Genomic DNA, 25,344 nt, shown 5'->3' with positions numbered 1-25,344 from the left:
TCCTTGCTCTCGCCGCTGCCGCCGGGAACCGACGCAGAGAAGGCAGCGGGTCCCGTGACCGTCCCGAGCCCCCCGCGTTCCCGGCCAGGGGGCGGGGGCGGCCCCGGGGAAGGGCGGGGCAGGAGCGGGGGGAAGAAAGGGGGTTTTGTGCGGCGCCGGGCGGGCCGGCGCCCTCTTCCGAACGTCCTGCGGGCCAGGCCTCTCCTCGCGCCCGCGCAGTCCCCGCCGCAGTCTCGGCTGCAGCTGCAGGACCGAGCGGCGGACCCGGAGGAGACCCCCGGAGGAGGCGACAAACTTCTCAGGACCATCCCCCAACCCCAGCCCTGGCTAGGTGAGTGCCACCGCATCCCGGCCGCCCAGCCCCGGGAGGGAGAGAGAGAAAGGAGCGCCCCCCACCCCTCAGCCCTTGCCCCCGAGGCTCTGGGGCACCCAACTCGTCGCCCCTGACACCTCTGCGAGGTCTGCTGCGGGCCGGCCTCGAGCGCCGATAGCTCCTGCTGCCGTGTCCCATCTGCATACCCCTGGCTCTGCCGGCGACAGTCCCACTGCTGCTTGCGGTCTGACCAGCAGCCCCTTTTCGGGTGCGCGGGTGCCCCTCTGGATCCTCGGATCTTCCCGGCGGCGCTCTCCGATCCCAGCGCGGCCGCCGAGATTTCCGACCTTGTCCCCGGCAGCGAGGCGGCGGTCGGGGTCAGCCCCTGACTCTGTGCTCGCGTGGGGGCAGCACGGCAGGAGGAGCAGCGGGGAGCAGCCCGCCGGGGGCACCTTGCCGTAGCCGGCGAACCGGAGCCGCCATAGCGGGCGGTCGGGGTGCCAGCTCTACCACTTACTTGCTGTGTGACCTTGGGGTCATTAGCTGACACCCCTGAACCTTGGGTTCCTCGTCAGTGTGCCGAGGAAAACATAAACAGCGTTTTTCTCACAGTCGAGGTTATCCTTAGGAAGCACGTGGCAGGAGACCCGGCTCAGGTAGACGGTCGGTAATCGGTAGCCAGCGCTGGGTTACCACTGCCGCTTTCCTTCCTAGTGCTGCCGGGAGGCTGGGAATGGGCACCTCCTAGCCCTCTCCTACCGGAGTAGCTCTGCTCGCAGGGCTCTGACAGCAAGAGACTGGCATCAGGTTTTTTGGCATCGTTATTATCTTTATTACTTGGAGTGCAGATAACACCAATGGGATCAGTGAGGGGGGTTGCCACTAGACCTGCCCCCAGCACTAGCAGTGCCTGTGCCTTGGGGCTACCTCTGCTGTCGTAGCAGCATCGCCCACATTTCAGATTCTGTACCAGGGGGATCCGCAATGGCTCTGCTGCTGATGTTGCTAATAGTATTGTGAGTTGTACTTCCAACAACTAGGACTATTTATACGATCATTGCCTTTACTCCTACAGGCCCTAAGGCCTCCCTGACATCGTGTAGGCTCGTGTTGCTCCTCACTCAGCCACTAAGTGGGTAGCTGAGAGCTTCCCTCCTGCTGTGACAGGAGCTCTGGCCTCCTGTGCCTCCCTGCTGACCCTGCTGACGACTGGCGCTCAGCTCCTATGGGGCAGACTTCGGCCTGCCAGCTGGTGGGCATTGAGCATGGAAATCACACACACACACACACACACACACACACACACACACACACACACACACACAGCCTGGTCTTAATTCTCCGTGGATTGTGTCTGAAGCCTGTGAGCGAGATGGACATCCACGGTCAGACAGCAATGATGGTGTAGCACGGGGAGAGTTTCCTGAATAGCTTGAGAAACCCAAAACAAGAGCAGAGACCCAGAGGCTGGAGCAGGAGACAGAGCTGGGAGAGAGGAGGATGTGGCGTGAGGGGAAGAGACAGGATCACTGCTGAGCTCCCAGGGTTAGAGATGGAGTGGCGTGTCCCGCTCTGGAGGAAGAGAAGACGGAGTGGAGGTGAGTGCGTGGCGTAGAGGAGGCCGCAGCACCCTGGACCCCTGGGTTCTGAGCCTGGAGCCAAATGAGGGGATACCTGAGTGTGCGGGGCTCCCACCTGTACCAGGAAGGGCTGAGGCCCCCGCTGGGTGCAATGGAGGCGAGAAGAGAGACAGAGCTCTCTGAGAACTGCGCAGGGCTACCCACTTGGCCTTTCTGGCCTGTAGCTCCCACTCCTGGGGGTAGGAGTGGGTTGCCCTCCATGTTGCAGAGCGACCAGGTCCTCACTGGACTCAGACAGACCCTCTTCCCTCAGGCTCCCACTGTCAGAACAGAGGTGAAAGGGGTGGTCCAGGGTGTTGGCCCCAGAGTGACTCCAACTATATGGGTTTCTGGGCCGCCTGTCAGAGAGCTGGGAGCCAGGGCTGTGAGCGGCTCCAGCTCCAGCCCAGAGAGAGGGGAGGGAGGGCACCAGGCAGGGGCCGGGCCCAGGCCCTGGCACAGCTCAGATGCATGCAAACAGTCTCCCAGCACCTGGCAGGCACTGGCTGCTCATGCTGCATGGTCCCTACTCCAGCCCCAGAAAATGGTCCTCCCAAGTGCCCCGATGCCTGGAGCTGGTCTCAGCACCCTCTCATATGACCCCATCAGGCGCCTCTTCCCTGTCAAAGGTCAGAGAGGCCCTAAGCATCTGGCTCAGCTACTCTTCTCCCAATTCTGACCCTGAGGAAATGATGCCCAGGCACAGTGGGGGGAATGGAGGTTACAATGCTAGGAGGCAGGGGAGCTTAGCCTGGGAAGATCTGGGAGAAGAGGGAAATTTCCCATCAGCTCAGGGTCAGGAAAGTGGGGGTTATGTGGGGGGGGGGTGTATAAAGGTAGAGCCTGAGAGGGCAGGGAAGATGGAGGTTGAACAGTGGGCCTGGAGTGGGTAGCCAGTGGGAATCAGCCTGATCTCTAGGAAGTCCTGCCTGCAGTCTAACCTTCAATTCTCCTGCTGCATCATCAGCCTATTCCATGACAGACCTGGGTCCCCATGCTCTTCTAAATCTAGCCCAACCCGTAAAGATGATGTTGGACACTAGCTCTGCAGCCTTTCCTCCTGGGGGTACATTGGCCTGGTGTCTGACTTGCCTTTGCTGGGGACCCAGGGTCAGCCCTATCCCTCTCTGGGCCTCAGTCTCCATTTCTCAATGTCACGTTTCACCCCTCTTATGAGAGTGTAAGTGCTTTGAGATCTTCGGAGGAATATTCTGGGTTCTAGAGCTTCTGATAGCCAGGGGCAGGAGGGAGCGGCCCCTCCCACTTATTCTCACCCTGCCTGGTCCACCCCCCAGCAGGGCTTTCACAAAAGGTGGGGTGGGGGAAGGGAGAGACTGGATGGAGGCCAGACTGGCAGAGACAGGGGCTTTGTCCCAGCTGGTTTGTGAGCCAGGAGATCCGGTGGGAAAGCCCGTGCCAGGCAGAAAGGAAAGGCTGGGAGGAAGAAGGGAGGAGGCAGCCAAGGAAGGGGGGTGGAGGAGTAAAGAGAAGAGTTTCCTTATAAGTAATGGTGGGGAGGAGACAGTGGAGCGGATGGGCTAGGGAGAAGTTGTGCGGTGCCTGGGGTCAGGCTAGGAGGCCCTCTGGAGGAGGCCTGGCGTGGGGGCGGGCAGCCAGTGGGATCAGCCTGGTCTCTGCGGGAGGCCAGGTGGGTAGGTGCCCAGGGAGGAAGGAATGTCAGGAAAGGTGGGAGGGGTACTATGGGAGAAGGAGGCTCTGGGTTCAAGGAAGGAGTTTGGCACTGGGAGGGGCAGATGGACTTCTAAGTATAATAACACCTACCATTCATGCTGTAAGCATTTATTGAGCTCCTACTGTGTGCCTGATGCTGTGAATTTGTACAGGGTTTTTTTTTTTTAAGGATATAAAGCACTCTCAAAGTGCACAGTCTCATCACAACTTGTGGGATGGTAGCAATGGTGCTCTTTTGCAAGTAAGAAAACAAAAGCCCAGAAAGGGTAAGGAACTTGGCTTAGGGCACACAGTGAGTGGACTAAGGACCCAGACCCAGGTCTTGGCTCTCAGGAGGAATCCCTGGGCAGGGAGACAGGAATCAGAAACAGAGTTAATGGTGAGGTGGGGCAGTGGGCTTCTGGGGTCAGGGTATGTGTGAATCCATGTAGGTGTGGTAGGGAGCCAGGGGAAGTCCATCCTAAAGTCTAACCGCATCTCTCCTCCTCAAGTCCTTCCACCAGCCTGCAGCATGGCCCCACTCCTACTGCCCCTGCTGGCAGCCCTGGCTCTGGCCCAGCTCCCTGCAGCCTTAGCTGATGTCCTGGAAGGGGACAGCTCAGGTAAGCAACCCCACTCAGGGTCACTGTCTCTGTCTCCTGCATCCCCTATGGTGGGGGTGGCCTCTTGTTCAGCCCTAACCAACTGCTTCCAGCCTTGGGGGACCCCGGGAAGAGACAGAATTGGGAGGACTGTGGGGAAGGGTCCAGGCTAGAACACTTGAAAATAAAAGATGAGCTGTGGGCCCCTGGTAGGGTGGAGCAATCTTGGGGGTAAGGCTGGGGAGGGGCACTCGCTGCAAGGCTCCAGGTCCCTAGGGTGGAGGACGGGGGACCCTGGGGCTAGGATGAATGGAGCGGGAGGCGGAAAAGGAGTGGAACTGGCAGGAACTCTGAAGAGACGCTAAAGGGAACAGACTGGGAAATTTTGAAGACAGGGCTGGAGGACCCAGGGGGCAAGGTTGGAGGACCCAGGGGGCAAGGTTGGAGGACCCAGGGGGCAAGGTTGGAGGACCCTGGGGTGTGGCCCGGGGATCCCGCGGTGGAGCTGGGAGACTCTGGGAGCAGGGCAAGGAATCCTGGGGTCGAGTTGTCTGGGAGACTTTGGGAGATAGGCGTGGGGACCGTGGCAATTGGCCTGGAGGACCTAGAGATGGGGTTGCGGGACCCTGGCCCGCGGTTGGGGTCCTGAAGGGCCCGGGGGAGTCCTGGCGCGGGGCGCGGGGATCCCGGGGCAGGGCTGGGAGTCCGCCACGCGAAGTTCCAGCCGGCTCCGCCCATCCACAGAGGACCGCGCCTTCCGCGTGCGCATCGCGGGCAACGCGCCCCTGCAGGGCGTGCTCGGCGGCGCGCTCACCATCCCGTGCCACGTGCACTACCTGCGGCCGCCGCCGAGCCGCCGCGCGGTGCTGGGCTCTCCGCGAGTCAAGTGGACCTTCCTGTCCGGGGGCCGTGAGGCGGAGGTGCTGGTGGCGCGAGGAGTGCGCGTGAAGGTCAGCGAGGCGTACCGGTTCCGCGTGGCGCTGCCTGCGTACCCTGCGTCGCTCACCGATGTCTCCTTGGCGCTGAGCGAGCTGCGGCCCAACGACTCAGGCATCTACCGCTGCGAGGTCCAGCACGGCATCGATGACAGCAGTGACGCTGTGGAGGTCAAGGTCAAAGGTGAGAGGGCGGGCATAGAGGGAGGTGCTGGGAGGGAGGATGGGGAGGACTCTTGCTCTCTGGGAGCCCACAGCCTGAGGGGGGAAGCAAATGCACCGGGAAAGCACAGACTGAGTTGGAAAAGGCGTGAGGAAACACAGGCTGTTGTTACCTCCCTTTTCTCTTTAGGTGGAGGAAATTCTACCCATAGTCTAACTTAAGACCCTCATGCTGCGGAGTGAACACAATTTGGACCTTATCCTTTGTGTGCAGGGCAATGACAAGGGGGTGAGGGGAGGTCAGTGTACTGGGTGATCACCTGGCTCAGGAGTCCTCTCTGCCCCTCAGGGGTCGTCTTTCTCTACCGAGAGGGCTCTGCCCGCTACGCTTTCTCCTTTACCGTGGCCCAGGAGGCCTGCACCCGCATCGGAGCCCGCATTGCCACCCCGGAGCAGCTCTATGCGGCCTACCTCGGGGGCTATGAGCAATGTGACGCTGGCTGGCTGTCGGACCAGACCGTGAGGTGGGCTGGGGCTGTGGATCAGGGCTTCCGTGTGCTCCTGAGGTGGCTGTGGCCTCCCTTTCTGCCAGGCGCTGCCTGCTGTGCCAGTTGGGGCATACAGGGCTCCTTGCCTCTGGGCAGCGAGGAGGGGAGTGAGGACCCTGCTGCCAGGGTGCGCATCCCTGCAGAGCTGGGAGGACAGCCAGCCTATCAACAGCTGGCCGCAGTGAGAGGGCAGTGTGATTCGGCAGGGTCCATGTGGACGGCTTCCTGGTGAAGGCATCTGTACTGAGTCTCTGTCCTCCCTCCCCAGGTATCCCATCCAGACCCCACGAGAGGCCTGTTACGGAGACATGGATGGCTTCCCTGGGGTCCGGAACTATGGAGTGGTGGACCCGGATGACCTGTATGATGTCTACTGTTATGCGGAAGACCTAAATGGTGATTGGGGGTGAAAGGTTCCCAGTGCTGCCCGTAGGTCCTCCCAGGGCCTCTGCTGGACTTTACTGTCCCTCATGTGTTTAAGGGGGCAGGCAGGAGTAAGGAGACAATCAGTGACCCTCCTTCCAAACACTGTCATAGAGGCAAGCCTCAGACAGGTACTCTTCTGCTACCTGCTGGGCAGACCCTGTGCAGGGCTCCTTGCAGAATAAGGAAGTTGGGCCAGGTTCCTTTGAGTTGTAATATCCATCTTGAAGTTCTATCCAGACTTTCATCCTATGAAGTAGGGTAGTTGACCTGGCCTGGAGAAGCTTGTCCAGGGTTCCTGTGGGAGCCCACGGTGGAAGGGGCTACCAACTACCTGGTAACCCAGCCTCCTCTTCCCTACCCAGGAGAACTGTTCCTAGGTGCCCCTCCAGATAAGCTGACACTGGAGGAAGCACGGACGTACTGCCAGGAGCGGGGTGCAGAGATTGCCACCACAGGCCAACTGTACGCAGCCTGGGATGGTGGCCTGGACCGCTGTAGCCCGGGCTGGCTGGCTGATGGCAGCGTGCGCTACCCGATCGTCACACCCAGCCAGCGCTGTGGTGGGGGCCTGCCTGGCGTCAAGACTCTCTTCCTCTTCCCCAACCAGACAGGCTTCCCCAACAAGCACAGCCGCTTCAACGTGTACTGCTTCCGAGGTGAGCCTACCTCCCTGCAAAGGCTGAGACCAACTTCGGAAAGGCAGGTTGAGCCCTGAAAGTCCCACCGCGGCTCTGATCAGTTTCTCTCAGGTCTTTGCCATTTGCCTGAAGGAGTCGTGGGTGATGCCCAGCTTGTCGTCTAGGGTTCTAATTCTGGGCATGCCCCCTGGCTTGGTCTCACTCGGCTGTGTGGCCTCAAGGAGTGGTCATCTCTCTGCGTCTCCTTATCTGCCTCCCACCATAGTCCACGCCTTGTCTCTTCCAGTCTCAGAGTGGCCTCTCCACACTGGGCTGCTGAGTAAGTTCCCATTTCCCGACAGCTTATTGGCAGAACAGAGATGACCAACATTCTCCGAATCCAGTGATCTGCTCAAGCTCTCCCAGTTAACCAAGTGCCCTTGAGAGCCTTCAGGAAGGTTTCCAGAACCTGCAGCTTAAAGGTGTCAGAGCTTTAACCACCAAATACTGGTGGACAGATGCAGTTCCCCCCATGGGGAGCCAGACCTCGAGTGCAGTTGGGCACTGAGATGGCTTTGACATCTCATATATTGGGAGCTGGAGGGGAGGCGGGGTCTGGGACCCCCAGAGGCACAGGGTCCAGGCCATGGGTGACTGACAATCAGGGAGGTATTGCCATGGGGTGTCTGGGTCCTTGACCCAATTGTGAGCCCGCAATACTGGTACAGGGCTGGGAGCAGAGATGAGAGGACAAGACACAGCCTTTATGCTCCAGGAGCACTTAGTCTGAAGGGGGAAGACACAGCTTTTGCCATGGGAAATCCCCATCTAGGGACAAGACACCTCACTCCCAGAATGAGGAGAGACTGAGAGAAAAGTGCTGCTTCCATTGGGACAGGTCTGTGGACATCTTTGGCCTGGGGCTGGAAAGGGTGGGGACGTGAAGTTCATAGGAACACAGGTCCATCTGAAAAGGCGTCCCGAAATAGGGATAGTAATAATAATAGCTGAAACTTCTATGCTCTGGTTATGATTGTGTGCCAAGCACCGCTCGGGGAAGGAATGGAAGGAAGAGCTGGATGAGGGGGAGGGGAAGGGGGAAGGAGGGTGTGGCTACCGTGGGGGCTACCATTGGTAGAGGACAGAGGAAGCAAGGGCACAGGTCTGCTGGTCTGCTGTGGAGCAGTGCTCACTGGGGCGGGTGATGAGGGCAAGGACGCACTGTCCTGTCTCACCTGGCTGAGTACAGAGGGCCCTCAGGGCTTTTCTTAGCCCAATTCCTTCTTCGCTTCATTGGTTTTCTGCTCTCGGTTCCCTTCCCCAGAGGACAAGGTAATCCACTCTAAACCTCTGGTTATTTGGAGATCACAGAAGGAGGTGGCCCCTTTGCCCTCTTGCCCCACACTGAGATCCTCAGGTGACGGCTGTTGAGTGTTCTTCCTGCACTCTGCCCTGCAGCTCCCCTGTGGGGATGGCAGCCTGTCCCCTTCCATTCCAAGAATCTTGGGATGACTGGGACCCCTCACACCTTGCCCCAAGCTCAGGGTCCCAAGATGCTGAGGCCATTTCATCCATCCTTCTGGCTCCATCCCCTCACTGAAGGGAATAGCTCTCACCTGAGCCCTTCCTGATACTCTAAAGTCGTGCTTCCCGCCATTCTGTCTTCTGCCCCTGCTCAATTGTTCTTTATACTGTAACATTATAGTATATGCTTGTTTACTATGTGTATCTAGAATATAAATTCCCTTGAGGGCAGGAAGTTTGCTTTTTTGTTCTACCGTGTCCTCAGTGCCCAGGAGAACGCTTGGCATGACATGTAATGCCTGAGAAATGAGTGACAAAGTTCTGGGGTGCTCCACAGGAAGATGTGAGAGGACTGAGAGAATCCCACGGTCTCTAGCAGTCTAACTGAGAGCCCTCACGTACAGGCCGTGGCCTGGGAGGGCAGAGCTACCTCTTCAGCCTCCCACCGGCACTTTCCTCCCGCCACAGACTCTGCTCAGCCCTCTGCCATCCCTGAGGCCTCCAACCCAGCTTCTGACCTGGCCTCTGATGGACTAGAGGCCATCGTCACCGTAACAGAGACCTTGGAGGAACTGCAGCTGCCTCAGGAAGCTGTGGAGAGCGAGTCCCGTGGCGCCATCTACTCCATTCCCATCATGGAGGATGGAGGAGGTGGCAGCTCCACTCCGGAAGACCCGGCAGAGGCCCCTAGAACCCTCCTAGGTAACTCGAATCCCTTACCCTGGGGACATCTCCACCTGAGAGAAGTTGGGGGCAGAAGGGACAAGCCCAGTTTGGTGCTGGGGTCATGGCTGATAGGACTCTGCCCTGTTCTTTTTCAGCAGCTGGGTAGTACAGGGCACCCCTTCTCCAGTCCCTCTCCTAACCTTTGTCTTTCAAGTAAATTCTGCCCCAACTATATGCGGCTGGAGATGCTTGGACTAAGGTGCTGTCCCCTGGGAAGGAGGGGCCTCCCTTCTTTGGTCCCTGCTCCACCTCACCTACCCAAAACAGACTAGAGTATTGACAGACCAGGTGAGCGGAGATGCAACGACCATGATCTCCTGGGCTAATGACAGCTCACAGAGCCTTCTCAAGTTGTCCAAGCCTCAGCTATGCAGTTGAGGTTGAAGTTCTTCCATTGTGGAGCAAAAACCACCTCTTTCCAGGCCAGGCTCCTCCCCCACCTGCCCTCCCCTCCCCAGCCCCGCCTTTCTCTCCTTCCCCTTCCTTCGTTCTGTCCTCTGGTGGGTGCTGTCCCTGGTGCTGAACCTTTTGTGCTTTGCCCAGAATTTGAAACCCAATCCATTGTACCACCCACGGGGTCCTCAGAAGAGGAAGGCAAGGCACTGGAGGAAGAAGAGAAATATGAGGATGAAGAAGAGAAAGAGGAGGAGGAAGAAGAGGAGGACGTGGAGGATGAGGCCCTGTGGGCATGGCCCAGCCAGTTCAGCAGCCCAAGCCCTGAGTCCTCTCTCCCCACGGAACCAGCCCAGGATGAGTTGCCCTCCCAGGAATCCCCACTGGCAAAAGCAGTCCTGCAGCCTGGTGCATCACCACTTCCTGACGGAGAGGCAGAAGCTCCTAGGCCTCCTAGGGTCCATGGACCACCTACTGAGACCCTGCCCACTGCCAGGGAGGGGAACCTAACATCCCCACCACCTTCCACACCGGTTGGGGCAAGAGAGGCGGGGGAGGAAACTGGTGGTCCTGAGCTATCTGGGGTCCCTCGAGGAGAGAGTGAGGAGACAGGGAGCTCAGAGGATGCCCCTTCCCAGCTTCCAGCCACACGGGCCCCTGAGGGTACCAGGGAGCTGGAGGCCCCCTCCGAAGAGAATTCTGGAAGAGCGGCCCCATCAGGGACCTCAGTGCAGGCCCAGCCAGTGCTGCCCACTGACAGCGTCAGCCGAGGTGGAGTGGCCGTGGCCCCCTCATCAGGTAATTCTGCCCAAGGCTCAACCTCCCTTTTTATCCTCCTCCTTTTCCTTCCCCTGCAGCTCTGGGCCACCTGACCTGTAGTCCTTTAACCCGCCATCACCCTAGACTCTCCTGTCCTTTGCCTTCATTCTCTTACCCACCTCTACCGTGGGTCTCCAATCCTTGATACCCACCTTGTGACTTCCACTCCACTCTCAGTCTTCACCCTGTGATCCCAGCCCCATCACTGACCACCTGTGATCCTCTCCTGCCCTTGGGCCCTCCACCTGTGGCTCCCATCTCACCGGCCCCACAGAGCATCCTCATGCCTCTTCAGGGTGCCTGCGCCGCCTATTGCACTCTCTGGGGCCAGGCCCCCCTTCCACTGCGCCCTTCCCCCTCCTGTGTGCCATCCCCTCCAGCCACCTCGCACTGGTCTCCGGGGACCCTGGGAGTCCCTCCCTGCCCCTCAACCTCTGGGGTCCAGGAGAGCCCTTATCCCCATAGAGCCTTAAGCAACTACTTCTGTGAAGTATTTTTTTTTTTTTTACTGTTTCATGGAAAACAAACCTTGGAAATAAATCTCTATTAAACTGCTTTGTAACCAAGCTCTGGGACCCTCTGTCTCCATCTCTAGCTGTCCACCCTTCTCATTCCATGCGTCTGTGTCACGGGTAGCTTTTGATGCTTCTCTTTGGCTCCATGTCTCGCCCTCTTTCTTCGTGTCCTGCCTCTCTTGTGTTCTCTTCTTTTTTTCATCTTCAGCTTCTACCCTTTTCTGTCCTGGCGGTCTAACAGCCTGTCGCTACTCCCTCAGCCTCTCCTTCCCAAGGGTCTGCACTTTCCTTCCTGGCTGCTGAGATCCCGAATCTGACTGCACACATTATCCCAGAGAAGTCATCGCCCCTCAGTCTGCAGGAGTGCTGGGAGTTGCAGCCCCTCACTCCCAAAGGCGAGAAACTCGCACAGCCTGGGATGCATGTGCCGTGCACTTACATTCACTTCTGATCCATCTTGGTGGCTCCCATATAGAGCAGTGACGGAGACAGTCTCTCAGCATGGCAGTGGTCCCCTGATATCCAGGTGCCCTAAGCCCCCATCTCCTACCCCTTCGTCTCAGTAAGGGGATGGTATGTAACTCTCATCCCACTGCCCACAGCTCCCCCCTCCTCCACTAACCCCTGCGCTAATGACCACCCCCTGCTCCTCCCCAGAAAAAGTGGTCTCACCCTCTCCAAATCCAAAGGATCTCAAAGTCCCTAAGGCCGAAAAAGACACAAATCAGAGGACAAGGGATGGAGAGTGTGGAGAGAGGAGGAATGGAGAGTTAGGCTCTGGAGTCTGAGAGAAGCCCTGCCTATTCAGGGAAGGTTAAGATTCCCAATGGAGGCCCCCAGCGGAGGCTGGGATTCTCTCGGCCCAGGACTCCCCCTCCTAGATGCATCAAACCCTGCATCACACCCAGGCTCGCCCATTTCAACTGTTTGCTCCCTGCCCAGCTGGCCTTGCAGCTCAGCACTGTGTGGGGAGGGAGGGGGTTCGGTGGGAAAAGCAGCACAACTGGAGGTATCTACGGTGTCTTAGTTCCCCTCCTGGAGGATAAGTGAGAGGCCCCCTGGCCTGGTATTTCTACAGGAGAGAAGGAAAAACTTTCTGGTTATGTATAGTAGTTGGCCCCAAAGAGAGGGAGGGAGGGAGGGAGATAAAGTCCCAGGAAGAGTTCCTTCACCCTACTCTGCCTATGCTGGGTTCAGGTTCTGCAGCCCACAGCCAGGGGGAGGGACCTATGGCCTGGATAGGAGATCAAGGACCAAGTTTGAGAGTCTCTGTACCCCATGGTTGGAGGGTTGAACAGGAAAGAGCAGAGAGGACAACAGGAGGAGCAAGAAAACTTGAGGAATGGGAGCGGGGTTCAGAACTCCTACCCTCTGTGGGGCTTGGTGCTTAGTGGGTTAAATAAAATACCTCCTCCCCTGGGGGTGGGAGGGCAGCTCTACCAGCTGGAAAGAAACTATTGGCAGGAGGGGAGATGACATGGGGAATGGTGCTGGAAAAGCTGATTCATTTTACCCAAAACAGCTAGGTCATCCCAGCAAAATTCTTTGAATCGACTCCAGCTTCTCCTGCCCCTCCCCCTGCTCTGATCCCCACCAGAGTGTGGGATCTGCGGCCAGGCCAGTGTGAAGCATTGTGGGCCTTGTCCATGGCTGCTAGGGGAGGATGGTAAGGTCTGAAGGGTCCCACCCTGGGATAGTTTTACTTTCGGTGGCTGGCTGAAGGCCGTGACCTGCACTGTTGGTCTGTGGAGCCATCGTCCCCTGGGTCATGTGGACCAGAAAGGAGTGGAAACTGATAGCTCCTCCAGCACCCAGGCACAGCCTAAGGGCAGCCCACCTTCCACCCCAGGATCCAGAGAGGAAGAAGTCCAAAAGAGAAGGCAGATGGCCTAGCCAGATGGATCCCAAAAACAGATTGCAGGCCTTCAGGGTGGTATGTTAGTCTAAGTGGACTGCCTGGAGGAGAGGAAGCCAGAAGGAAGGAGTGAGATGGATTCTAGGCTGCAGGACCTGCAGAAGGCCCAAAGTGGAGATGGAGGGGGAGCTTGGCAAGGTGGAAGAGTCTGGGGAGATACGAAGGGGAGGCAAAGAGCTTGAAGCGTGTTGAGAGAAAGCTGAGTGTGTAAGGCCAGCCAGCACTGCAGGATAACAGGGGCTGCTGCAGCTTCATTCCTGAGCTGGGGGAACAGGGGTAGGACATAGAGTGAGGAAGGCGGGGTGGATCTCCGCTAACCACTTCTGGGGCTGCCTAACTCTGCCCAGTGGACCGCAGGAAGAACGGTTAGCACTCACGTGGACCATGCCAACATCAGGTCCCAGGAGCAGTCCAGGAAGGCCACACCCTACCATTGCTGTGGTGATTCTCCTCTTCCCCTCCTCTAGTTCCATCCAGCCCACCTAGACTTTACAGAACTGTGCTGGGACCTAGCACAAAGACAGGGGGTGTGGGAAAAACTCCAAGCCTAGAGAGGAAAAGTGACCTGCCCCGTGTCACACAGAAGAGCTGGGAGCCAGAGAAGAGTCCAGGTCTATAACTGACAGCCCAGTATCTTTCCCTGTGGTGGGGTGGGGCCTGAGGGCCTTCCTGGCCACTTCCCCCATCCCCTTTTGGACTGGGCCCACCCCGATGGGCATGACAATGGCCTGCACAGGGCTGAGCCAATGCTGAAGTGGGGGGCAGGGAGAGGAAAGAAACCCAAAACTCAGCGCTGGGCTGTGCCTGGAGGCAGGCTCCAGGGGGACCTTTTAGGGTGGTATTATAGCTCCCAGGACAGGGAGATCAGGGCTGGGGGACCCTCTGGACCCTCCCCTGGAGGGCTCAGGCTTCAGAGTTGTGCTCCCCTGCTCCACCACCTCGCTTCTTTCCTCCTCTCAGGTGACTGTGTCCCCAGCCCCTGCCACAATGGTGGGACATGCTTGGAGGAGGAGGAGGGGGTCCGCTGCCTATGTTTGCCTGGCTATGGGGGGGACCTGTGCGATGTTGGTGAGTGTGTTGAGGGGCATGGTGGGGGGAAGATCTAAAGCCTGGATCCCGCCACAATATGCCAGTTCTGGGGGTTGGGGGGGACACCGGTTTTGGCTTTGTCATTAATGAATCCCCATTTTAGCCAAGTTACATAACTTCTCAGAACCCTACCCCCAATTGCCTCATCTGTTAAGTGGAATCAAAATGCCTCTCTCAGGGGGTGTGTGGGAGGAGTGCTGAGCATACTCCTGGTATTTGGTGGGCAGGCAATACATACCAGTCTCCATTCTCCTGGAAAGAGAGGAAGGTACAACTCTTCCTTAGGAGGAAGGGTTGCAGAGACCCAGGATGGAACTCCATCCCTCATCCTGGTCCTTATCGCTCAGAGCAGGCACCCATGCCCCTGCCCAAGAGCCCCTCCAGGCTCATGCTAGCCCCTCGTTCCCTGCTAGCTCTTTGGCACCGCCCTCCTGCCCGTTAGCCCCGCCCCTCTCGGTCTGCGGCGGTGGGGAAGGAGCCAGTCCCTTCCAGACCTGGCCCCTCTGGGTTCTGAGGTCCTAAGATGTCCACCCTTCTGTGCCCCAGGCCTCCGCTTCTGTAGCCCTGGCTGGGACACCTTCCAGGGCGCCTGCTACAAGCACTTTTCTACACGAAGGAGCTGGGAGGAGGCAGAGACCCAGTGCCGGATGTACGGCGCGCATCTGGCCAGCATCAGCACGCCGGAGGAACAGGACTTCATCAACAGTGGGCTGGGGACGGGGCGGGAGGAGCCCCTGTCATCTGCTCTCTCTCACTCACTCTCTTACTAATTAATTAACGGCCTTATTCATTAATTCACCCAGCCGTTACTAGGTTTCGCTCATTCATTCACTCACCCTCTCATTCTCTCTCCCTCCTTCCCATGCTACATTTAGGCAGCGGGGCTTCAGAAGGGAGGGTTGGGGGTCGTGCAAGCAACCACACCTGCGTCAGCCAGGCTTGCACAGGGGGCTCGCCTCCAGCCGCTCCACCTCCCCGACTCTCCTACCTTCCTCTGCCTTCCCCGACTCTGATTTATTGAAAGTTTTTACTCTTTTCCCCGAGTTTCCCTTTTCTAGCCCAGGTTGATATTTTTCTTGTTCTCCCATCCCTACGTCTCTGCCTTCCATCTGGTCGGCGTGCAGAGGTTGGAGGGAGGATAAGGAAACAGGGAGGCACTGATTCGGGATTGCGGGCGAGGATTTCCCTGGCGGTCACCCACAGGCCGCCCGTAACGGGGGATGACCGCCACCTGCTGGCAGCGGAGCTCACTGCACACTTTCTCGCCCGGGCGGTTCTTCCCCAGGTCGATACCGGGAGTACCAGTGGATCGGGCTCAACGACCGGACCATCGAAGGTGACTTCCTGTGGTCGGATGGCGTGCCCCTGGTGAGAGCCCCGTCGGCCCCAATGCCGTCTAGTTCGCTTCCTGGATGCACTTCTGCTCTCTACGCCACCCCCCGTCCCCCGTGGTCCCTTCCCCTTCTTTTCCTGGCCTCCTTCTCTTTCCCGTGCCCCTCCTCGCTTCTCCCTGGGCTCTCCTCCCTTCCTTGTGTCCTCCTCTTCAGGCTCCCATTATCCCTCCCCCAAAGCCCCTGCCTTCTCTCCCCTTGGGGGGCTACTCCCCAGACCCTTAGCCTTCCCTATCCTGGGGCCCGTCCCACCCCTCCTCCTCCCCAGATGCTCTCTGGTCCATTTCCTCCTATGCTCCTGGTGTTGGAGCTCCTCACCGTCTCCTCCGGCCCCCCAGCTCTATGAGAACTGGAACCCTGGGCAGCCTGACAGCTACTTCCTGTCTGGAGAGAACTGCGTGGTCATGGTGTGGCATGATCAGGGACAATGGAGTGATGTGCCCTGCAACTACCACCTGTCCTACACCTGCAAGATGGGGCTGGGTGAGGGCAGGCAAGGGAGGGTCCAAGCAAGGGAATGGAGGGATGGGCTAGGGGACGGGGGACTGATATTTATAGAATGAAAAGCTACACAGAGGAGTCAGAATGTGTTCCAGACCACGTGAGGGCTAACAAATTACGTGGGTCCACTTGGAATCCTGATTTCTTGTGTCATGTTGTGGCTCAGATCCTCCCCATCAAGATTCTGGGAACTGTCACCCACAGATCCGGGCTCCCAGTTCCTAACTGTGTCCCCCTTGCAGTGTCCTGTGGGCCCCCACCGGAGCTGCCTCTGGCTCAAGTGTTTGGCCGCCCACGTCTGCGCTATGAGGTGGACACAGTGCTTCGCTACCGATGCCGGGAGGGACTGGCCCAACGAAACCTGCCACTGATCCGCTGCCAGGAGAACGGTCACTGGGAGCCTCCCCAGATCTCCTGCGTGCCCCGAAGGCCCGTGAGTGCCAGGAGGAGGCAGGTGGGGGTGGGGGACACTAGCCAACAGCAGCCCTGGGCTCCAGTCCCAGCTCTGCCTGTCACTGGCCATGTCACCTTGGAGTCATCACTGCCCCTCTCTGGGGCAAAGGGAAGGAGGTGGGCTGGATACTCTGGGGCCCCCTTCAGTGCTGATGTCTGAGAACATGCAGCCACACTCTGGGCTTTGAAGGGCTGAGCCAGAGTAAGTGTTTTGATGAGGTCAGGGTCAAGGAGCAAGAACACCAGAGGGCAGGCTCTGAGAAGAGAGAGGACAAGAAGGAGCCCAGGGTGGAGGGTGAGCATGTGTGTCTTCCCCAGGCCCGAGCTCTGCACCCAGTGATGGCCCCAGAAGGACGCCAGGGAAGGCTACTGGGGCACTGGAAGGCGCTGTTGACCCCTCCTTCCAGCCCCGCTCCAGGTCCCTAGGGGGCAAGACCTTGAACACTGCTGGCCCCAGCACTGCCCTCTCACCCCAACCCTCCCTCACACCCTGTGCTCTTGCTACCACAGGAAGTGACAACCTGAGAGGGGTGGAGCTGGAGTCCAGGTGACAGTGCCTGAGAGGCTTCTGGGAAATACCTGGGAGGCTCCAGCCCAGCCCGGCCCAGCCCAGGCCCTCTCCCCCTACCCTGGGCATCAGGTTTTTCCCTCAGGGCAACGGGTAAGTCCCTAAGTGCCTTAACTGCCCTCTCCCTGCCAGCCATCCTGTCCCCTCCGTTCCTCTAGGGGGCACACTGTGCCCACTCATTCTTGGTTTGCCAGGGGGATGGGTGTGCAGGCTGGAGTACCTGTAAACCAGCAGGAAATAAAGCTGTGTTTGAGCCCAAGCAAGCAGTATGCTCCTGTGTGAGTGTGTGTTTTGTGTGTGTGTGTGTGTGTGTGTGTGTGTGTGTGTGAGAGAGAGAGAGAGAGAGAGAGAGAGGTGTGTGGTTGGGCAGGGCCTCATAGGATAGATAGAGCTGTGTTTATTAGCTTCTGAAGGTCAGAGGAGTCCCCAAGATGTCAGTGGCTAGAACATACCTGGCACGGTATAGCTGCCCAGTACCGTACTTACGGAATGGAGGATCCCACAGGGGTTGGGGGACAGCCGGAGTGCTGCAGGATGTTTGCAAAGAGATGGAGTGGCCGCAGTGCCCAAGAGTCAAGCACATTTAGACGAGTTCAGTCTCGGGAGGGAGAAGGGCTGAGGTCCCAGAGGTAGGGGCCTTGGTCTCCCGGTTCGAGCTTCCGCAGGGGGTTTCTCTCAGGGGGCATGAGAGTGAGGGTGAAGGGAAAGCTCTGCTGTCACTTCAGCAGATCTGGGGCTTAGGCTGCAGGAAGGCTGACCTCCAGAGGCGGCAGAGATGCAGGAAATAGGGGAACAAGGTAAGGGCAGAGGGGAGGTCCCCAGCCTGCTGTGAGCTGGGCGTTGGGGAACGACGCGTGGCTCCCACAGGCCAGCAGAGGGCGCTGTGGTTGCAGACGCGGGGGCTCGGCGAGTGCCGTGTGCGCGTGCGTGAGTGGCGACGGGCGTTGGGAGCGTGAAGAGTTCCAGGATCCCTCCAGGGGGCGCCGCAGTCTTTCTTCCTTTCTGAGGCGTTCCGGGCGCGGGGAGGGGGGCAGTTGGCTGCGGAGGGGAGAGTGAGACTTCCGGCCTGGGAGCGCTGGCCCTGGGGGCTGTGAGTCAGCGGAGGTTGAAATGGTGAGGTCACTCCGGAGAACTGGAGAGTGTTTGCGTGTGTGTGTGTGTGTGTGTGTGTGTGTGTGTGAAGAGGGGGGTTTTCTGTGGGCCTCATCACAATGCGCAGAACTGTGCCTCTTGGTAAAGTGTGTGACAGGATGTTGTCCGTCCTCAGGATGGGGCTGAATCTTATTGCTGCAGATCCCCATGGTTAGCCACACGCGATCACACATATGCACACACACGTGCACACTGTCGTGTGTACACACTCCTGCTTGTGCACACTCATTTACACCCCATTCACCCGCTTGGGCAATTCCTTTTCCGAAGTCAGTAAAACCATGAGGCAGGGAGGCAGATCCAGGGAGCAAAAGGCTAAGAGAGTTGTGGAGCGACCCAGAGATAGCAAAGCCAGAGAGACAGAGACAGGTTTGAGACAGGTTTGTGTTGGGGGAAGCTGGTGGTCATCCCTGCCCAGCTCCTGGGCCTTCCCCACCCTATATCTAAACCCACAACCAGCTGGTCTCTGATATATCAGTGCCGACCCACCTACCACCACATTCCTTCCTCACCCCGGGGCTCACCTGCCCTGCCTGCTGCCCAGCCCAGCATGGCTAGGGAGTGGGGGCTGCTTCTTAAGGAGCTACAGAGAAGAGGATGATTCTGGGGCCAGAGTAGACCCTCACTTTACCCGATATTACCCTGGATTGCCCAGTCAATGCATTTTTAGGGATTTCAGGGCATTTAGCCGGAATTGTGAGTGGTCGAAGACCAAGGTGGGCCTCTGAAGGTACAGCATGAAGAGGAGAAGGTTGGGGGTGGGCAGTGTCTGTCCTTGGGTTCTTGAGGAAGGTTTCCTGAGAAACACGTCCTCACAGAGGTGAAGTTTAGATAGCATGTTGGATTTCCCAGAGAGATCATAGTGGTGAGCTAGTGATGGGCTTTGGTTTCCCATCAAGGCTTTCTCGCTGACTCTCACAGCAGTAGGCAGGAGCAGGGGTCCTTCATCTTCTCTGGTCTGTGGGTGAGGAGAGCCCCAGAGGTAGACAGAGGGCTGGAAGTAGATTCCTAACCCCTCCCCGACACCTGCTGGGTTGCTTTGGCAGGGCCGGAAACGGAAGCATTCTCCTGGCTTTGTTGGGCTTCCTGGGGAAGAGGGAGCTGGTCCAGGGATGACTAAGCACCCTGCACGGAATCTAAGCCCTGGCCATGTATGTGCGTGCGTGTGCGTATGTGTGCGTGTCTGTGTCTGTGGCCCGTCTTGGCCCTGGGCAAGAGAAATTGGCCCTTCACATAGTGTCTTTAGGAGATGGATCAGGGGCCACACCTGTGTCTGCCTTTGCCTCCAGGGCACAGCACAGATCTGACAATGTAAGTCCCCTGCTGAGCCCCTGGATGCATGGTTAAGCTCTCAGCCTCTTTCCCACAAGTCTAAAGTGGGGTCCCCTTGCAGGGTTTCCTGTTCCCTGAGGATGAAGGGGGTCAGAGTATGTATGGAGATAGGAGACTCAGCCTGGGTGACAGTTAGGGACTTGAGCATTGCTGAGGGGCCTGGGAGCCTGGTGACAGGGCCTTCCAGAGACCCCTCATCTTCCAGGGTCCCCAGCTTCCTCCTAGGCTGCTCTGGCCCACACCTACCTCCCCGTTCCTCCCCCACACCCCCAACTCCCACAGCACTGCCTTGACCTCACTGGGGCCTTTGTCAGCCTGGAGGCTCTGTCGTGGGCCTGTCTGTCACATAGGGAGAAGAAAGGGCCCCATTGTCCTGGCTGCCTGCTGTGACACAGCAGCTCCGAAAGACTTCCAAAAATGCTCAGCCTGTCGGACCCCCATGGGTGAGTGGGAGGACTTTCCCCAGGGGCTGCAGGCAGATCTCTGCCTGGATTGAGGACCTAGGTGCTGTCTCTCCCCGCTGTGCAAGGGTTCCTGCATTCTCCAGATGGGAGGTCTTTCCTGAGATCTGACTTCCACTCTGCCTGTTGCAACGCAGCCTACTTCCCCCTGGGAAGGGAGGACTTAAAGATGCAGGGGCAGAGCATGAGGAAGGGCTTGGGAAGGAGGGGAGAGAAAAGAAAGCAGGGAAGGAGGAAGAAGGATGTGAGAAAACTCCCCCCACCGATGGACTGTAGACTCCAGTTAATTGTCTGTGGGTGGATCTTGTGGCTTCTGTGTTTATTCCCCAGTGGTTCTTCCTTAGTAGTTAGATGGCTTGTCAACAGAGAGAAGGCTGTTGATCACTTCGGATTGGAATATTTAAGGGGGACAGCCCACAGCCCCCTGGCCCATGTTCCGTAGACCCCAAGTGGGTTCTAGGGACTCCTAGTATTGTTGGCAAGGGACATCTCTCTGTGCCTCAGTTTCCCCATCAAAGTGAGCTAGCTGAAGTTCTCTCTGAGCTAATTTCCTGGCAAATGAGGTGACTAGAAAAGTAAGGAATTCTGGAGAGACTAAGGGATTTAGGAATTGGGAAGGGGCCAGGGAGGATGGAGGAAAGTAAGCGGAAGTCAGAGGAGAGGTGAAAAGGGGGAGACAGGGAAGGAGAGTTGGGTCCCTGAGTGGCAAGTGTCTCTCCTTAGTGGGGAGGATGGTGTTCGGAGGATCCAGGAGGGGGTCAGAGCCAGCTGGGCATCTCCCCACCCCGAAGTCTCCAGCCCCCCTTTCTGGGGCCCTGGGGCCCTGGCTTGTAAGCAGCTGAGCCCACAGTTGCTGGGAGGGGGTTCCTCGACAGAGGCCTCCTGGCACCTGCCTCGGTTTATTTCTGGAGCCACAGCTGAGTCATGGGGGTGGGGAGAATGAATGGGACTGCGGGGAGGGGAGCTTGTGGCTGGAAGAGAAGGCTGATGGGAAGGAAGAAGACTCCAGGACCTGGGACTGTGGGACCTGGGGTCCATCCCTCTGGGCAAAAGCATCAAGAGCGGGAGTTGGATTACAGGGTGGACATCCCCATTGGAGCCCCTGGAATAGTGGGGCTTGGGCAAGGGGTTGGAGAGCAGGAGGCAGGCCCATTATTCTTGAATGTCAGAGAAGAGACAAGTCTGATCTGGGTGTGGGGGTGCCGTGTTCGAAAGAGGAGGGACAGGGGAAAGGGGGCCCTGGGTTGGAAGGAAGCAGGAAGGGGGCGGGGAATCTCAGAGCCATGAAAGAGGAAGTAGAGGGGGCCATGATTTCCTCTGCCAGGCCTTACCTGAGGCCATCCTGTCCCTCTCCCTTCCCCTGAGCCAAGTAGTACCTCCCCTGGTTCTGGCCCTTGAGAGTCTCGTATTTCTAAGGTGGCCTGCGGACCCAAGAATGGGGTGCCCGGGTCCTTTCAACATCCACTCGAGCCGCATGCACTAGCAGCTTTCTTTTTTCCTGCCTCCCAGAAGACCCTCGAGTCTAACTTCCACCCATCCTGCTGCAGGACCTGGGTGGCCTGGAACTTAGCCCTCCCCTGTTCGAGGGTGGGGTGTCCAGCAAGGACCAGGGGCCCGTTCCCAACCTAGAGTCTTCTTGGGTTTCCTAGGCTTAGGTGGGCTTGGTTTCCATTCCCTCCTCCTTCTATGGGCAGCCCAGAGGGTACATTCCAGCTGAAATTAAATCACATTCCTCCTTCCCTGCCTGACGAGGATGGCATTGCTGACAGCAGCTGTGATACCACAGGGTCAAGTGGCAGCAGCTGGTTCCCCAAGGAGGGGCTGAGAAGGGGGGCTGCGGGGAGCTAAGAGGGACTAAGGCCTTTCTTTGGAGGCAATAAATGAACTCTGGTTCTTTGATCTCCAGAAGCCAGAGCAAGAGGGGCAGACCGTGCAGTGGGAGGTTAGGCTATAGGATGTCATAGCTGTATGGCGCCTCTGGGAGTGATCCCGTCCCACCAAAGCCCCATGGGGGAGCGAGCTGTCCAGCTTCGCCTTCTGAGAGGACCCTCTCCCCACCCCAGGGCTGGGCTCCCACACAGACACGATGGCGGTGGCTGAAGGGGCCCTTTCCTTTCTGAGGCCACACTCTGAGCTCCCTTGGCTGGAGCTCAAAGCCTAGGCCTTTGATTTCCTCTGAGACTCTGGCGACCGTGGCAGCAGCAGCAAGGGGAACAGCAACAGGCTGGGCTGAATGGAGCACTCAGCCTCTGAGCTCACCCTCTGAGGCGCCTCAGCCTGTGCGGCCTTATAAGGAAGTGCCCCAAACAAACCGAGGAAGCCACCTCCGGCCCCCCACCCCGCCTCACCCCATTCAGAGGCTATATTTACCCAGAGGAGGCCCCAGAATAACCTCCCACTTGTCCTTGTGCTATGTGTGCCTGTGCAGCACGCGCGTGCGCGCGCGCGTGTGTGTGTGTGTGTGTGTGTGTGTGTGTGTGTGTGTGTGTGTAGAGGGTGCTGTCCCTCTTTGCTCCCTCCCCATTCCCTCCCCTGGGACTCCACCCTCAGAAGTGTGTTCTGTTGTCTGTCATTCATTCATTTGTTCACTTTTCAGTACCTGTTTACTGAGCCCCCGTTGGGCACAGGCACTGTGCTAGGTTCTAGGCGATGAACAGGACAAAGGCCTTGCTTTCCCAGAACTTTCTACAGTGACAGTGTATTCTGAGCCGCTGTGTGCCCTGGCTTTCCTCCTCGTCTTTGGCCTTCTCCAGCTCTTTTCCAGGGTCTCTTCTTTGTTGGCAGCTCTGTGGGAGCTCTGTCCTGGGCTCTCTTCATTCTATTAATACGTGCTCTCTCAGGGGAATCCCTAGGCCAACGACCCCCTAATTCTTGCCTCCAACCTGTCCTCTCTCCTGAGCTCTAGGTCCACAGGTCCACCCACCCCCAGGCTACCAGCTCTTGGAGGTTACAACTTTCTGCTGGAGTCTTCAGCTCAGAAAATGGAACCTCTACCTCCCAGCTGCTCAGGCCAAAAGCCTGGGGACCTCTGCTGGCATATCGCCCTCCATCCCCTGCAGCGGATCGCCCAGTCCTGTGATTCTGCTTCCCTTACACGTCTCCTCCACCCACACTGTGCCACAGCCCTGCCTGGACCACTGCAGCAGCCGCTGGGGCACTCCTGCCGGTGCTGACCCATCTCACAAGGCAGCCCTCCCCTTCTGGTTTGACTCTTACAATGCAAACCTGGTCACATCACCTCCGCTTAAAACGCTTGGAGGCTGCATTTCTCTTAGGAAGAAGTCCATGCTTCCTGGCTATCTTGCAAGGCCTCTGCCCAACTCCTGACTCTCTCTTCAGCCTCATTTTGAACCTTCTCCTCCCTCCTTCTCCACCTTCCCTTCCTTCCCTCAACTGCCTGGGCTCTCTCTGCTTGCCTCAGGGCTTTGCGCATGCTGTTCCCTCTGATTAGAACCCTTTTCCTCCCCCTTCCCTTCCTTTTCCTTCGCCCACTGGCTGCTCCTGCTCATCCTTCAGATTCTCAGGGCTCCTTTCTCTGAACACCCCCTCCCATACTCCCCTAGCCCAAGCCAGATGAGGTTCCCTGTTCTATCCTCCTATAACCTAGGGCTTCTCTGTTTTAAAATGTGATTTCCACTCAGAAGCCCTTGTTCAATGAGTAGGTAAAGCTTCCTAAGCATGAAACCATGTTGTTATTTATCTCTGCATTCCTAGAGCCTTCACAGTGCATGGAACATAGTAGATGCTCAGTAAATAGCTGTTGAAAAGTGAAGATCACCAAGGCAGGAGGATCACTTCAGTCTAAGAGTTCGAGACCAGCCCGAGCAACACAGCAAGACCCCCATTTCTACAAAATATTAAAAACTTAGGCGGACACTCGCGGGTGGAAGAAGAAACAGCTCTGCTGCCCTTCACTTCTTTTGTCTGGCTACAGCTCTTTCGGAATCATGGCGCCGTCGCTATGGAAGGTGCTGGTGGGCATTGGCCTCTTTGCCCTGGCCCATGCCGCCTTTTCTGCCGCTCAGCATCGTTCTTATATGCGATTAACAGAAAAGGAAGATGAATCACTGCCAATAGATACAGTTCTTCAGACACTTCTGGCCTTTGCAGTTACCTGTTACGGTATAATTCATATTACAGGGGAGTTTAAAGACATGGATGCCACTTCAGAACTAAAAAATAAGACATTTGATACATTAAGGAATCACCCATCCTTTTATGTATTTAATCATCGTGGTCGAGTACTGTTCCAGCCTTCAGATGCAACAAATTCTTCAAACCAAGATGCATCGTCCTCTCACACATCATTGAAGGTATGAAAACTTGAATCACTACGTCGTTAAGATTTTTACAACTTATAATAACAGGACAGGACACAGAGCTGGAATATTGGAGTTTGGGGTATAGATCACTGCCCCCATCAGTATTTATACTGATCTTTCAGGCGTAATTTTAAAAAAAAGCTATGGCCCTTGTTTATACATTGTTAATCGAATCATTAATGCAGTATAAGTTACCTATGGACTGAGTCTTTGGTATTTCATATAGAGAATTCTTTTTTCATTTAAAACAAATTTATGTCTTTTGTAAAAGCCACTGTTTTGAATACATTTCCTTGAAAAATGTTGGTGGTTTTGTGATTATTTGTTTTCTTAGATTTCTTTTGCATTACAGTTTTTGGAATCCTTTTGGAAATACTGTGTGACTACTGCATTTTGTAGTGTGAATTATAGCAAAATGGTCTTTATTTCTCAACATATGGACTTCCCTAATGAGACCAAAATGGTGACTTATTGGTTTTTCTTGTGTCCCTTAAAAAATGTCTCTGCTTTGGTAGATACTTGCCAGGTTTTAATTTATCCATGACTTCTCACCCCACCCCACTCCTAAATAAAAAAAACAAAAACAAAAAAATAAGCAAAAATAAATAAATTAATTAAAAACTAGCTGAGCAGGGTGGTGTGAGCCGGTAGTTCCAGGAGGCTGAGGCAGGAGGATCACTTGAGCCCAGGAGTTTGAGGTAACAGTGAGCTATGATGACGCCACCGCACTCCAGCCTGGGCAACAGAGTAAGACATTGTCTCTAAAAACAAATTTTTTAAAATAAGATTTAAAAAGAAAAATGACGATCACTCCTGTTACCACCGCCAGCAATGTCCGTCTTACTGTCCAACCCTCATTTGTCTTGCTGCATTGATAGATGATCACTTCCAAAGAGAACATGGCTCCCACTACACACCCCGTTTAGGGAAGTCCTCATTTCTAATTTATATCCCTTCCCCTGTTTGGGATTATTGGCAGCAGTGGCCTGTTTGGGTAACTGTGTAGGGGACCAGAGGCCCTGGGTGGGGAGCAGGATGGGCACCAGGCATAGGGAGGGACTGCTTGGCTCGGCCTCTGTTCTCGGCCCTCACCCAAGTGGGGCTGCCCAAGGGCCTGAGGAGACCAAGCACAGGGCACCTCTGTCTCGTTAGAGGGGCAGGGAGTGGGCCTTCCTGCCTGGCTGCCGATGTGCTAGCCCCAGGCCTGGCAGCCTGGCAGGATCAGATGAGGCCTTGTTAGCAGTGGGTACAGAAAGGACACAGCGGAGGCTTGGGCTGCCAGGAGGGTGG

General features: G+C 57.0%; 1 protein-coding gene across 1 annotated transcript; it reads left to right on the top strand.

Moving 5' to 3' along the window:
* Nucleotides 1-17,050, top strand: BCAN (brevican). Its single transcript, XM_012658884.1, has 14 exons — nt 1-331; nt 4,128-4,226; nt 4,950-5,324; nt 5,652-5,826; nt 6,119-6,246; nt 6,639-6,932; nt 8,886-9,119; nt 9,687-10,334; nt 13,746-13,853; nt 14,421-14,579; nt 15,160-15,242; nt 15,604-15,748; nt 16,009-16,199; nt 16,538-17,050. The coding sequence occupies exons 2-14, from the start codon at nt 4,136-4,138 to the stop codon at nt 16,643-16,645; spliced, it is 2,739 nt and encodes a 912-aa protein (XP_012514338.1). The 5' UTR covers nt 1-331; nt 4,128-4,135; the 3' UTR covers nt 16,646-17,050.
* Nucleotides 17,051-25,344: the final 8,294 nt, after the last annotated feature.

Source organism: Propithecus coquereli, unplaced genomic scaffold (genome assembly GCF_000956105.1).
Source record: "Propithecus coquereli isolate 6110/MARCELLA unplaced genomic scaffold, Pcoq_1.0 Scaffold59, whole genome shotgun sequence".
Taxonomy (NCBI): domain Eukaryota; kingdom Metazoa; phylum Chordata; class Mammalia; order Primates; family Indriidae; genus Propithecus; species Propithecus coquereli.
Note: the sequence above shows the minus strand (reverse complement) of the source record. Positions and strands in the feature narration are given on the sequence as shown.